The sequence below is a fragment of the Vitis riparia genome, chromosome 16, assembly GCF_004353265.1.
Source record: "Vitis riparia cultivar Riparia Gloire de Montpellier isolate 1030 chromosome 16, EGFV_Vit.rip_1.0, whole genome shotgun sequence".
NCBI classification, from domain to species: domain Eukaryota; kingdom Viridiplantae; phylum Streptophyta; class Magnoliopsida; order Vitales; family Vitaceae; genus Vitis; species Vitis riparia.
The window spans coordinates 13,955,935-13,970,181 of record NC_048446.1 but is presented as its reverse complement, the minus strand read 5'-3'; the positions used below and the strand labels follow the sequence as shown (position 1 = coordinate 13,970,181).

General features: G+C 38.6%; 1 protein-coding gene across 2 annotated transcripts in view; it reads right to left on the bottom strand.

Annotated features, from left to right (window-relative positions):
• LOC117933773 (mitochondrial intermediate peptidase, mitochondrial) overlaps nucleotides 1-12,562 on the bottom strand; it is a 30,288-nt gene extending 17,726 nt beyond the window's left edge. Inside the window, exons 1-6 of one of the 2 annotated variants that reach the window (XM_034855302.1) lie at nucleotides 12,289-12,562; nucleotides 10,440-10,521; nucleotides 10,265-10,317; nucleotides 10,049-10,103; nucleotides 1,108-1,246; nucleotides 971-1,025 (exon numbers count right to left, since the gene is read on the bottom strand). In XM_034855302.1, coding sequence (XP_034711193.1) covers nucleotides 971-1,025; nucleotides 1,108-1,246; nucleotides 10,049-10,103; nucleotides 10,265-10,317; nucleotides 10,440-10,521; nucleotides 12,289-12,461 — 557 coding nt within the window. In that variant the 5' untranslated portion in view covers nucleotides 12,462-12,562. Of the gene's footprint in view, nucleotides 1-970; nucleotides 1,026-1,107; nucleotides 1,247-10,043; nucleotides 10,104-10,264; nucleotides 10,318-10,439; nucleotides 10,522-12,288 lie in introns of those variants that run through there. The other variant, XM_034855303.1, reaches the window with a different exon arrangement.
• Between the last annotated feature and the right edge of the window lie 1,685 nt (nucleotides 12,563-14,247).

The following is a 14,247-nucleotide window of genomic DNA, read 5'->3' as shown; positions in this document are numbered from 1 at the left end:
AACGACAGAAATGAGAAACTCTACTGATGAATATTTCTCCTATAAAAAGAAAAGAAAAACAAAAAGTGTAAAATCCACCAATGACTATTAAGAAATTAAACTTTTTGTAGAGAAGTATTTACATAAGATCACAACCAACAGAAAAAAAAAAAAAAAAAAAAAAAAAGCATAGAAAGAAAAGGAACGCTCCAATCATGCTTAGAAGTTCCATATACTTCAGGTAATTAACTAACTAATGTGACTTATAAACCACACATACCCATACTTAATATCATACTTCCAAACATCCTTGAGCTCAAGTAACTTCCAGAAACTTTTCTTTCTATAGGTGTCCCTTTTTTTGTATATGAAATTAAACCAGGAACATCCCAAACTTACAACTTAAGCCAGGGTTCAGAGGCTAAGTAACTTTGATAAATTATTTCACCTTCTACAATGTTCAAATTTTAACCTTTCTTTAATGATTCAAATTTTGGATTCAAAAGAAATGCACAAATGAGTACCCCAGTATGATACAAAAGCAAGCATGCTTGGACTCAGTGAATGTGTTTGCATATATAAATGAATATGGGAGCTATTACAGCACATTCTAATTAATATATCTATGAGAAAAAAAGTCAATTTCTGAATCACATAATAGCCCACAATCTTATTAACATGTCTGTAGAGTTTATTTCCATATATAACACCATTCTTATTTCCTAATTTAAAAAAAATAAAAAACAAAAACAAGGTGCATGAATAAGGTCATAAGTTAGACCACATATACTATGAATGTTGTTCTTTAGGTAGGAAAAATAGCAATCCATAAGAATTTGAGAAACCCCATATCCAACAGACAACTAATGAATTCTCAAACATTTCCATGATAAAGTAATGGTCATAATGAGCATCAAGAAATTAATGGTTTTAATCAATTATATGGAAATAGGATGAACGATGTCATGAAATAACAATAAGAATTACTTACTCCCTGCACAGATGAGCAATGTCTACGTGCAGCTGATTAACTCGATCAAGCTTATCTGTGAAGCAAGACTGAGATGTTAGTTACTGAAAGAGAAAATATTAACATGCCTAAAGTAAAGAAAATGGCCATGTAAGTACCAGCTGCAAGATGGATTCCACCCTTCTCAAAGTCAACGCGTAAGTAATGGGCTGCCCTTTTAGCTTCTTTGCTAAGCAAATTAGGATCTTTTTCAACTTTCATCACCGCATGATAAAGACTATGATTTGTGTTGAGATACTGCATTCCATTGAAACAAAAGGCCAAAGAATTTTACTGTCAATAGCAAATGCATTTGAAGAGACCCAGAAGCATGAAAGAAATTCTATCAAAAATAGTTATAAACCACAGTTCCTGAAGGTCCTGTCAAAGTTGGATTAAATTTTACCCTTGAGCATATAGATTGAAGCTATGTTTTTGAGAACAAAAAAATGGGAAAACTTGTTCGATTGGTAATTGTTCCCAAAATAGGTTTTTGAGAATTGTTTGAAAAACAAGGTGTTTTCTAAGAATATATTTTAGTTGTTTTCACTTGTTTTCAGAAGCTGTTTTAAAAAATAATTGTACAAATATGAAATATTATTGAAAATAAAGCACTTCATATAAAAGTTATTGTTTAAAAATATTTGGAAACATAAAATACAAACATTTCAAGTTCCCAAACAAACTTTTGTTTTAGAAAACATCAGAGAACTATATTTTAGTTGTTTGAAAAACAAGGTGTTTTCTAAGAATATATTTTAGTTGTTTTCACTTGTTTTCGGAAGCTGTTTTAAAAAATAATTGTACAAATATGAAATATTATTGAAAATAAAGCACTTCATATAAAAGTTATTTTTTAAAAATATTTGGAAACATAAAATACAAACATTTCAAGTTCCCAAACAAACTTTTGTTTTAGAAAACATCAGAGAACTATTTTTGAAAAGTATTCTAAAAAACTATTTTTTGAGAACTATTTTGAAAAACCTTCCAAAACAAGCCCTAAACTTTCCGCATATAAAAATTTTTTTTTTTCTACAGCAGATGAAAGTCATTTACTTGTCCTGATGTACAAAGATCAAATTCCTTTTCTAAAATGAATTATCATCTAGACAACCTAAAATTAATCCTGTTAATAAAAATTCTAAACCATAGTTGTTAAAGGCACGCCTAGTCCTATGGCTCAGCAATGCTCCAGCTGTGGAGCATTGGTTGCCAAGTTGCATGCCTTTTTGGAGAAGCACACCTCTCAATCTTTTTTTTTTTTTAATGGAAAAATAATGTTGTTTTGGCCTTTTTTCTAAAATAAATTAGAAACAAAAATGGAAGTGCATGTGTTGCAAATGTCAACACCCAAAAAATGTTTATATTTTTTTTTTTTTTTTGATAAATGAGCAATCATATATAATAGAAAAGGCTAAAAAGCCACATGTATACAGGGAGTATACTGACCAACCCAATCAAGGCTGGAAAAACAAAAAAATCTGACCAACCTCACCCACCCTCAAGTGGTCCCAAGCCATTCCAAAAAGCCTAACAGAGTGTGAGTTTCCTCACCAATGTACACCCTAGCCCAACTCCACAAGTTACATACAAAAGAATTCTTAAATTTCTGAATATCTAAGGACCCTCCCCTGAATACTATCCTATTCCTTTCTTTCCAAACCGTCCAAAATATGCACAACGGGAATGGAATTCCATATCTTTTTTCTTTTTTTCCCCACAAAAGAACCCCCCCAACTACGTAACACCTCTATAACTGACTCTGGGAATACCCATTGAACTCCAAAAATGGCAAGGGAGATTTCCCAAATAGTTTTAACCACTATACAATGTAATAAAATATGATTTGCATTCTCCTCTTCGCATCCGCATAGGTAGCACCGATTAGGGAGCTGCCATCCCCTTCTTTGAAGCTTGTCCAAGGTGAGGATCTTCCCCCATGATGCCTCCCAAGCAAAAAAAGACACCTTTGTTGGAAACTTTATCCAACCAAATGCGTCTATTTGGAAAAGCACCGGCTGAGGGGCCACTCAAACTTATGTAGGCCCCTTTGGCCCCAAACACACCATTGCCTTCCCGCTTCCAACTCACAGAGTCCTCCTCAGGAGCTATCCTGAAATCCTTCAGAAGATACAACAAGCCACCTATCTGCTCCATCTCCCAATCATTGAGATCTCTAACCAATCTGAGATTCCAACCTCCTTGCCCATACTAGAATCCCACACTTCACAGACTTTAGCATTCTTATGGCCGCCAAGGTAAATAACTGAGGATAGGTTTGAGAAAACGCCTCATTGCCACACCACTTGTCCGTCCAAAACAAAACTCTAGTCCCATTCCCCACCTTAAAAGCCATGCTCTCCCAACACCAGTCCGCCTCCTTCATGATCTCCCTCCATAACCCCATCCCATAAGGCCCACTAACTTCCTTAGTCTCCACCCACATTCCTCTTGACCATATTTCATCCCTATCACATTTTCCAAAGGTTATCCTTTTCAATAGGCATATCTCCAACCCATTTACCCAAAAGAGTTTTTGTTCCATACATCTATCTTTCGGATGCCTAAACCCCCCTCCTCCTTAGGCCTACACACCACCTTCCAATTAATCAAGTGAGCTTTTCCCTCTAATCTTCCTCCCCCCCACAAAATCTCCTTTGAATCTTTTCAATCCTTCTTGCCACAGCCTTAGGAATAACGATATAAGGGAAAGGAGGTAGATGGGTATGTTGGCCAAAGTGCTCTTTATGAGAGTAATTCTTCCCCCCTTCGAATAATATATTGCCTTTTCCACTGAGTTAGTCGTCTTCTCATTCTCTCCTCCACCCCATCCCAAGAAGAGGAATTTTTGTGACGGGCTCCAAGGGGCAGCCCTAGGTACACAGTGGGAAGAGCCCCAAACTGCAGCCTAGCTCAGCCGCCAGCTCCTCCGCCTCATCCACTTCCCCCACCGGAAAAACAGCACTCTTAGCTAGGTTAATTTTAAGGCCAGATGCAGCCTCAAACCAAGCTAAAATCCAACTCAAATAGGTCAATTTGTTCTCTTTCAGCTTTGCAAAAATGAGAGTGTCGTCAGCAAAGAGAAGATGACTAACAGACAGCTCTTCCCCCCTCTCCCCCTCATCTTACATCCTGAAATAAAACCCCCCTCACCAGCCCGTCTAATTATATTACTAAGCACTTCCATTCCCAATACGAAAAGGTAAGGAGAGAGGGGGTCTCCTTGCCTCAACCCCTTTGAGTTTGAAAAAAACCCAGCTGGAACCCCGTGATTAAAATAGAGAATTTAGCAGTAGAAATACACCACCACATCCATTCCATCCAGACGAGCCCCAAACCCATCTTCCGAAGAACCTTCATAAGAAATTTCCAATTGACGCTATCATAGGCTTTTTCGATGTCCAACTTGCATAACAAGCCTTTCTCTTTTCTTTATACCATATAATCAATCACCTCATTAGCTACTAGGGAAGCATCCAAAATCTGCCTCCCTCTCACAAAAGCATTTTGGTCGACTGAAACCACCTTTATCCAGCACTTTTTTTTAGCCTATTAGCTAGGATTTGGCTAAAAGTTTATACAACCCCCAAGCAAGCTGATTGGCCTAAAATCCCCCAGGTCTTCAGCTCCACCTTTCTTAGGGATGAGGACCAAAAAGGTTGTGTTGAGAGACTTGGCAAACGACCCATACTCAAAGAATTCCTTAAACATATCCACCACCTCCTCCTTCACAAAATCCCAGCAGTCGTTGCCAGAAGCCACGGTAAAACCATCCGGGCCTGGGGCTTTGTCACCCCTCATCTCCATCAGAGCAGATTTGATTTCCTCCTCAGAGAAAGGCACCTCCAAAACATAAGCTTCCCGGGAATTCAATTGATTAAACTGCAGTCCCTCAATATCCGCTCTCCACCCCGGCTCTTTCTGAGAGCAAGTTCTGGAAGGCATTCACTATCCCATCCTCACCTCTTGGTCCTCAGACAGCAGCTCCCCATTGATTACAATTCTGTCCAGCGAATTGTTCCTGACGGTGGGCATTGGCCATACGGTGAAAATAACCGGTGTTCCTATCCCCCTCTTGAGCCATAACTCCTTGACTTCTGCCTCAATGCACTTCTTCCATTAACAACCCATTTATAGAAGGCATCCTTTGCTTCTTTTTTCTGCTTCGGTTTCAGCTATAGTCAGGCTTCTCTCACTTTCCACTCCATCCAGTATTCCAGCTGCTGAAGGGCGGAGTTTTTATTAACCTCCAACCTGCCAAACACCTCCTTATTCCAAATTTTAATATTATGCTTCAAAACCTTCAACTTGTAGGCCAATCTGAAGCTAGCCCTTCCTCCCACCTCAATTCCTTGCCACCGACCCCCGGGAAGACCCTTAAAGTCGTCCACTTTCAGCCACATATTCTCGAATCTGAACGGAATAGGGCCCTCCTTATTCCCCCGCCCATCAGCAATATGGGGAAATGATCGGATATGGGTCTTTGCAATCTGCATTGGGTTACCCCACTGAACATGTCTAGCCACTGCTGAGTCACCAAGAATCTGTCAAGCCTCGCCAGGATTGGTTATTCCTTCCCCCACTCCAAGTGGCATTACCCCCTTGCATAGGCAGATCAGTGAGTTCTAAATCCTCTACAGTTTGGGCAAAACTTCTCATGGCCCCAGATAACCTTCCCTGACTACTTCTTTCTTGCTGGGACAAGATGACATTGAAGTCCCCCCCCTAAGCACATGGATCTTCCCACAAGCCTCTAATTGCCCCTAGTTCTTCCCACAAACACACTCTATCTTCTCTGGAGAAAGGTCCATACACCCCAGTAAAAATCCAGGTCATACCCATTTTCCACATTCCTAATCCTACAGGAAACAGAAAATTTTCCAGCCTCCGTCTCCATCACCTCCAGAGACCTTCTATCCCAACACACCAAAATCCCTCCCGCAGTGCCCAAAGCGTCCAAAAGCCACCCAATTAGACCACCTACCCGAGCCCAGACTTCTCACCAGTCCCTACCGACAAAGCCTGGATTTTGGTCTCCTGGAGACAAAAAGATCCACCCTCTGACTTCTGATCATTGCCTTAATAACCCTTCTTTTGGCGCTGTCATTGGCCCCCCGAACATTCCAGCTTAAGATTCTTAGCTTCATTTAAACTCCGTAATTTGGCACCCCTTATTTGTCCTCCATCAGTTTGCTTTTTCCCCCTTCATAGTTAATAGAGCACTCCAATCTTTTTAATTCTCTCTCAAATTTGGATTTCTCCAGACTGTTCTTACTGTGAACCCTTTCCCTTCTCTTGCGAATTTTGATCAGGAATTCCATGATGTCCTTCTCCAGACCTTCTGTCGAAAAACCCAAGAACGCACTAAATCTGGCGAAGTCACTTTTCTCCCAATTAAGCTCCCCCCCTGCCTTATTTACTCGAGGTACTATTTGATCAGAACCCAACTCCTTACCATTATCATCATTTCTACTTTTGTTGACCTCCACCAGATCCCAACATTCAACAGTCTCTGACACAGGGGTTTCCAATCCCATGATCACTTGGAGCGGATGATCGTCCTCGCCCCTCTGCTTTTCTGACCCAGAAAGGTCGCAAAACTCCCCCACTGGAGTCCGACCAAAACAAAGAGAAGGGGAAGAAGGAAACACCGGGACCAAGGAATCGGACTGTACATACCTCGTCGCTTCCTCAATAAGGGCGTTATCAGTCTTCGATCGCCCTATGAGGAGGAGTTCTGCCTCACTCTGCCTGTGCAGTCCATCCTTCTCTCCAAATAGAGAGAAATCAGAGAATGGGCTTCCCGATTTTGCTTCGCACTCTGGCTTCAGCAGGCTGGCCACATGGTTTCCTTACTGGACTCTGACCAGCGCCTACTAGGCCCACATCCGCCACGGGCTTACGGGCCATGGTCCAACTTTCTCTTTGACCAACAGTCTCCTTAGCGTAGGAGGATGAACTGCTGCCCTCAGCCCCACTGGGCTTCATCAAAAGGCCCAACACAGCTGGCCCATTTTGTTTCAGCCCCACTCCCTTGGGCCTTAGCTGTAGCTCCCCAGGCCACGAGCCCCTCTGTGGATCGCCCTGACCCAACAGACAGCTCTCGCGTCCCATCCGCAGTCTGTCGCTGCTCCTCGAGTTTCGAGCCCCCTTCAGCCTCCCTCACGCGCTTGCCCTCGCGTGACTGGACCTCTCCCTCTACCTCTCCGTCTTTTGCTATTTGTTTTTCCTCCTCGCCGGACGGCACCACTCGCAGCGTCGGCCTCGTCTCCCACCACAGAGTGAGGGAGTAGCATGTATTTTCGGCCCAGATTTCCAACATGTTAGGATTTTTCCCCTCTTTTCTCCTTACCCGGATTCTAGCCCACTGTAGTTCTTCCTTCCTCTCCGTCTTGACGTCTATCTCTAACAGACCCCCACATCCGTCTCCTATCTTGCACAGAAGTCCCGATTCCAGTACGAAATGGGAAGACCCACTATCCTTACCCAGGCCTCTCTTTCTTTCTCTTCCTCCATCAAGCATCCCGTCCTTTGGCTCCATTTTTCCAAACGCAAGACGAGGCCATCGACCTCTATTTCCCCCACCGATTAGGGCTTTTTCGGCTTCATTTATCAACTCAAACTCCAAAAGTGCCTTGCCGTCCTCCAATTTGGCCAATCCTAAATTGCCCTTAAGCCCCCACCATTTCGACATTTGGGTCCCCCATCTTCTTAAATCTTCCCCCCCATCTTGTGTTAGATTCCAACAACCAACAAGGCAGTGGTCCAGCTTCTCCAAGTTCACATTTACATCTCTGTTATTCACTGTCACCCTCACCACCCCTTCGTCGGTGCTGCACTTCTGCTTTACCACCTCCGCGAAAGATTTTCCCAACAAGGGTGTCCAAGATTTGTCCCTGTTCGCTTGTCTCAAATACCCCTCTGGACTGGATTCTATCCCTCGCAGCGCCTCCACCAAGAGGATCCAGCCCCCTTTTGCTCCTCTGCCTCTGGGAACGAAGATACTAAATCTCTTCTTCTCCCGATCTGCGACCCCCAGGCGAAGGAAGCAACCCCCTTGTTTTCCCCTCGCACTAAAGAAAAAATCTCCCATTCTCTTGCCATCGTTTCTCCCAATGACCCGTCCTCGTGTCCTTTGAGCAATAAACCAAACCTTCATGAGTGGCCCTAAGCTTGCCGGCCCCAACTTAATCCAAGAAGAAACCCCTCCTTTTTTCTCCACTATAAAGACTTGCATCCTCCCCTTTTTCTTCTCTACCTCAACCTCGAAAGTTTTGGACTCAATCCCAAAACTCCTTTTCCGACCCTCTGAGTTGAGATTTCCCTCTGGGACCTCTCTCACACCTTGGGGCCTGTACTCTTCCCCGTCTCTCCCACTCACTCTCTCTCTATTTCTTTCTCTCTCCTCCATACCCAAAAAATGTTTATATTGTCCTCTGGTTTGAGTTCTTCAGCCCCCAAACAATGAAACATAGGTTTTTTTTTTTATCTTTTTACTCTATATTCTTGAAATTTCAAACTTTATACTTTTTTAAAAGTAGTATTGGATTGTCTTTGTTGGATGCTTCATTTAAATGCTTGAACTCTTGATCTGGTTGTTACTTGAACTGAAATTTTGGATCATATTTGATGACATGAGTGCATAAAAAATGTTTGCATATCCAATATTTTATAAAATTCTGCATGTGCCCTTGGCTGCATATCACCTCACCTAAGCACACACCTTGGGTTGCGGCTCACTTTCAGAACCATGACCAAAACTACTGCAAATTATATTTTAGTTTGTGATATATATGGTATCAAAGCTAAATGACTATCTTTTCAAATCTTGGACTACTTAGAACAAAATCTTCACTCAAAAAAAATTCATATCCGCAGTGAAACACAAGACCATGTCATAAAATGCAGTAGGAAAGTACCCTTCAGAAAGCAAAGTTAAAACAATAACAGCACATACAACAGATTTTAACCATAAAAATAACCCAAGGTCAGCATCACACAAAAGAAAGATGTACAGAACTTGGTTCAGCCACTAAATGTAATCCATTTTGATGATTTATCTTCAGTATTTTATCAACTTATCATCTATGTTTAAGGATCATAGGTACTTCATCTAAGAAGCGTTCACGTGCACTTCAATTTGGAAAAGCAAATAATAGAAAAGACACATTTCTCAGCACATGCCCGCAGAAGTTCAGTTTAAGGATTTTGCAATATGGAAACAGGTTGTGTGTGTGTGTGCACTAGCCAAGCAATACGAGAAAATGACAATACAAAAGCAGGTCTTCTATCTCATAGGTCAAGCATCAGCACATGGCTAGCCCCACTAGGAAGGCTTTCTTGCAAGTGAAGAGGAGGTTATTAACTCGTCCAAACACCTTTTCTAAGCACATTTTTGTGCATGGGAACAGGTTTTGGCTTCTCCTCAAGTATAAGATTCCATGACTCTTTGCATCATATGTGGTAAGCTTGATTTTCTTGCTAAGCCCTGACCACACTTGATCAGTAGGAACACGCAGATTGGTGGTAAGAACAAACACGATGACCTATGATTTTTATTTAAAAAAAAAAAAAAAGGAAAATGGCATAGCCAACCAAAATAGTTGTTATACAAGGCTTTATTGAGTTGAGCATCTTGGAAGTAGCTCAAACTCCAATACCCAGCAGTATCAAGAGTAATCCTCATGTTCACAGAAATTGTTGATGAACACAGAAGCAAGCAGCATGTTTTAATCTTTTTTTCCAGGAACAGAAGTTAAACTTTGTAACCAATCTTGGTCAGACTGACCAATTACCAGAATTAAATATAGACAAGAAAGAAAAAATGGATCCCATTTTACATTTCATTCCTTCCAATTTCCTTTTCCTTTAACATTCTAGTTTCTATTAAAATCTTTTGTTTCCATTTAAAATTTCTCTTAACTCACATAAAAAATGCACAAGTAAAAAGAACAAAAGGTATGTGGTCATTACATACAACCATGCACATAGAGATATCAAATGCATGATCACTTATCAAGACAATGCAAAAGCCAGATGAATCACTTGTCACCTCACATGTAGATATTCATTAATTCTCATAGATGCCTTGTTAGCCTCCTCAACAAATTCCCTGAAATACACAAACATAAAAACAAAAAAAACAAAAAAAAAAAAGTAAATACAAACAAAGATAGAAAAGAAATTTCATAATATGTCATAAGAATACACCAAAAGTAGTAGCAATATCAAAATTGATAAATGCAACCATAAATACTCATAATAACAAATTACCTATCTGGATGAGTATGTCTACAAAGCTCTGCCGAGTCAACAACTGAACAAACCTAACAAATCAAACAGTGCCTTTATCACTAACAGACTCTTAGGATTGGAAAATAACAACCCAACAAAGAATTTGGAGTCTTTGTGTGTGTGTTTGTGTGTAATTAAACTCCAAAAACTTTACTGCATCTGATATCTCATCCATGGCTCTGATGATTTCTGCTGATGAAGGCATTCCAGAAATGTAAGTAACCAGTTCACTGGACCTGCAAATGTAAAATCAGAATCAAAATTGAATCATATAAACTTACTTCCATTTAATGACTAAGAAAACAGAGGAAAAGAAAGGAAAATAACGCTTTCATTGGTTGCTATGAAAATTAAGAGGAGAAAAAGAAAGAGAAGAATTTAAATCTTACATTTCATATCGTTTTGTTTTTAACAAGTACAGTTCACCTAGTGCTGAAGATCTAACCCAAGTACATACACAGTTATGGATAAAAAAGAAAAAGTGAAAAAGATAGAACACTATTTAAGCATTCCATTCCCTTGTTTCCATACAGTCCACAACTAGCCTAAAGTTGCAGCCTCCAAAAGACCCCCTTTCTCTTCCTAACTGGACCTTTAGTCATCCCCAAAGAAGAATTATAACAGTTCTTAGCATCATGCAGTGAACTCACAAAAACACAACAGCACAGCAAAAATACAATGCAAAAGAATGTTGTCTACTGTTTCCGCTCCATTCTTACTCGCAGTGCAGAAGGAGTACATTATCCTTCACACTCCAGAGCTGCAGTCCTTCAAAGAAAGACGCTTTATAAGGGACTCTAGTGCCTCCTTCCAAGGAAAATTGCCTCCTTGTGTCTCCCATCAATATCTCCATAAAAAACCGCATCAAGAATTTTCCATCCCTCATCTGTTACCAAGTAACATTCGAACTTCAACTTCTGTCAACTGCCAAGCTAACTGAATCCATCCAAACCCACCCCTTTCAGTCTAGCCATAAACAGTGCTCCAGTTCCTGGTACAGGAACTGCTCGACAAAGCAAGGTTTCCATCACTCACTCCACTCTATAACCTTTGTTGCAATCCCAGTAATCAGCACCGTAGACCTCCTTGTTTCTATCTGTGTCATAAAGTTCGGGGATAACGTCCTTCAAGGCTCTTCCCACCAGATAAGCTTCCAAAAAATCTCTCTCTAACCCCATTCCATGCCATAAAGAGAGACTAACTAAACTCATTTGGCCTAATTCCTTCCCCAAGCCTGTTCCTATGACTGCCCCCTCCCCCAAACTTCCCTCAGTCATAAATCCCCCCTACTCCACAGACTTGGTTTCCACCACCTGTCTCTATACTTTATCCCATTGCACTGCAGATCACCATAGCACTTTCTCAACAATGACTTATTCAACAACCTAAGATGTGTTGAACCTGATTCTCCATCTTTCTGAGGTTTTGATATTCTATCTCATCCAACCAAATGACCCCAACACTGATCATCACCCATCCTATGATAAATCAGTCTGAAACTTCTCCAGTCATTCTGCCACTGATTCAGGGATGTAATAGGTTGGCAAGTTTACTAGTTCCTCCACTCCGCAATCCAAATCTCCCTTACTTGTAGGCCCAAACACAACTGCACCAATCCTTAAAACAAGCTCAATTAAGTGGCGGCACTAGTTCCTCCAGGATTTTCTCAGCAACGAATAAAAGCATAAATGAAAATCAAACTTCAAATCATTTCTTCTCTTCTCCCCTTTTCAAACATTAAAAATAATAATAATAATAATAATAATCATAAAGTAAAACCACGACGCAAAACAAAACTCAAAATCAGCTAGACTCGATACCTTTTTTCATTAGACCCAGTTAACTGGAAGTTTTCTAGCATTCATTTATATCTTTTTTTTTTCTCAGCAAATAAATCAAAACTTGAAACCAATTCTTTTTCTTGCCTGGGTTTTCATTTGAAAACCCCAACATCTTGCTTTTCCTTTTTTTTTTTCTTTTTTTTTTTCCTTTTATGCAGTTACCGTTCAATGGCTTCGTCAACAAAGCGCTGAAAGCCTTTAGGCGTCTTCAGGAGATCAAATCCGTAGAGGCCAGACGTGTGTAAACGGTGGCTCCGAATACGCTCCAAATTGCATTGGTTGTGAAGAAACCTGAGACGGAGACTCGAGGTGGCTCTGCGAACTAGGGTTAACATTTTTGGGTGGCCGGAGGTAACGCCGCCGGTGACTTGGCTGCTGCGGCGGCTCCGTATGAGCCTCAAAATTACCAAGTTTGTTGTTGATGTGGTTTTGAATTGCAGATTCAAACGGACCAAAACAGTGATGAAAACATCGAAAAAGAGTTACTCTCATAAAACGGCGGCGTTTTATGTTGAAAGAACCTCTACCCCTGTATTTTATTTTATTTTTTCCTTCCAAATAATGTTTGATGTGAATCATGTGATATGGAAATTTGAAAATAATAAAACATATTTTTATCAAAAGTAAAAATAATAATTATTTTATACTTTAAAAAAATTCTGTTAAAACTTGAAAACACAACCGATCTCAATTTCCTTAAAATATATTTTTAGTGAGTGTTTTCTAATAATATGTTTTAATTATTTCAATTTATTTTCACTTATTTTTAAAAATTATTTTATAAAATAATTCTATAAATATAAAAATTAATTTAAAAAATACTATATATAAGATTTATTTTTTACAAATGCAAGAAATAAGTCAAAAATTTTCAATTTTGGGGAAGAGCATAAAACTATTTTTAAAAATTATTATAAAAAATTATTTTAAAAATATTCTCAAAGAACCCTATATTGTATCTTTTTAAAGGATGAACATCATAAAAGAAAATTTAAACATAAACATATGTAAATAGTTTATTTTAGAAGGAAAAAATAAATAGATGTTAAGACTTTATTTGGTAACTATTTTAGTTTTTAAAAATTCTTCTCTCATTTTTATAGAACAAAAGTTTGTTTCAAAACATAAAATGTTTTTAACATGTTTTTAATATTTTAAAATATGTTTTAAAAATAATTTTTATATCTAATATTTTATTTTTAATTATTTTACATGTTTATATAATTATTTATTAAAACAACCCTCAAAAAAAAAATAGAAAACACTATGTTTTCTACTTTTAAAAATAGAAAATAAAGAACAATTTTTTGTTGTCAAACATGTTTTCTTATTTTTATGATGCGAATAACATAAAATTGTTCTATAAAACAATTGTCAAAAGACTCTAATTATAATACCTAATAGTAATGAATTAAATATGCAATAATGATTATATTAATACATAACCTTAAACGTGCTTAATTATATACTAAGACTAGTTTAACGTTAATTTTATTTAATTATGAATTAAATCTTGATTAAGGTTAAGTGTTATTAGTTAATAGTTTAAGCATGTATATTAGTTTATTATGGGTTAATTAAAATTATAAAAACCTAAGGGATTAATGGGCAGTTACAGACATAAAAACTCATAACTAGAAGGATTAAACAACAAAAAATTGCAAATTGATGATTAGTGGCCGCCTTAAGGCCTACCACCTCATGCATGATAGCTTAAGGACCTCTTTATAAGGATTGTCAACTCTCATTTCCAGCCTATCTCTACAACAAATTGGTGGGTTTAGAGTGAGAAAAGTTAGAGAGCAAAAGTGAAGAATCTAGGTAAAAAAAGAAGATAAATTGAGTAATTTTGGTATATTTGGGTCCAAATGATCTTTTGAAGCAAATTAATAGTAAAGTTTGTTTAAAAGTTGAGTTTAATTAGGTATAAACATGTTTTAATTATAAATTACGGTTAATTAGGTTTCTAAGTATTTTGATTTGAATATCTCATAATGGAAGATTCATCATGATTATTTGTTTAGTTTGCTTTAATTGAAAAAATATATTAATGAATCATGTGATTAATTAGATTTATTTGAATGCTTGGAGCTGCTAATCGATTAAGTTTAAGGAAATTAG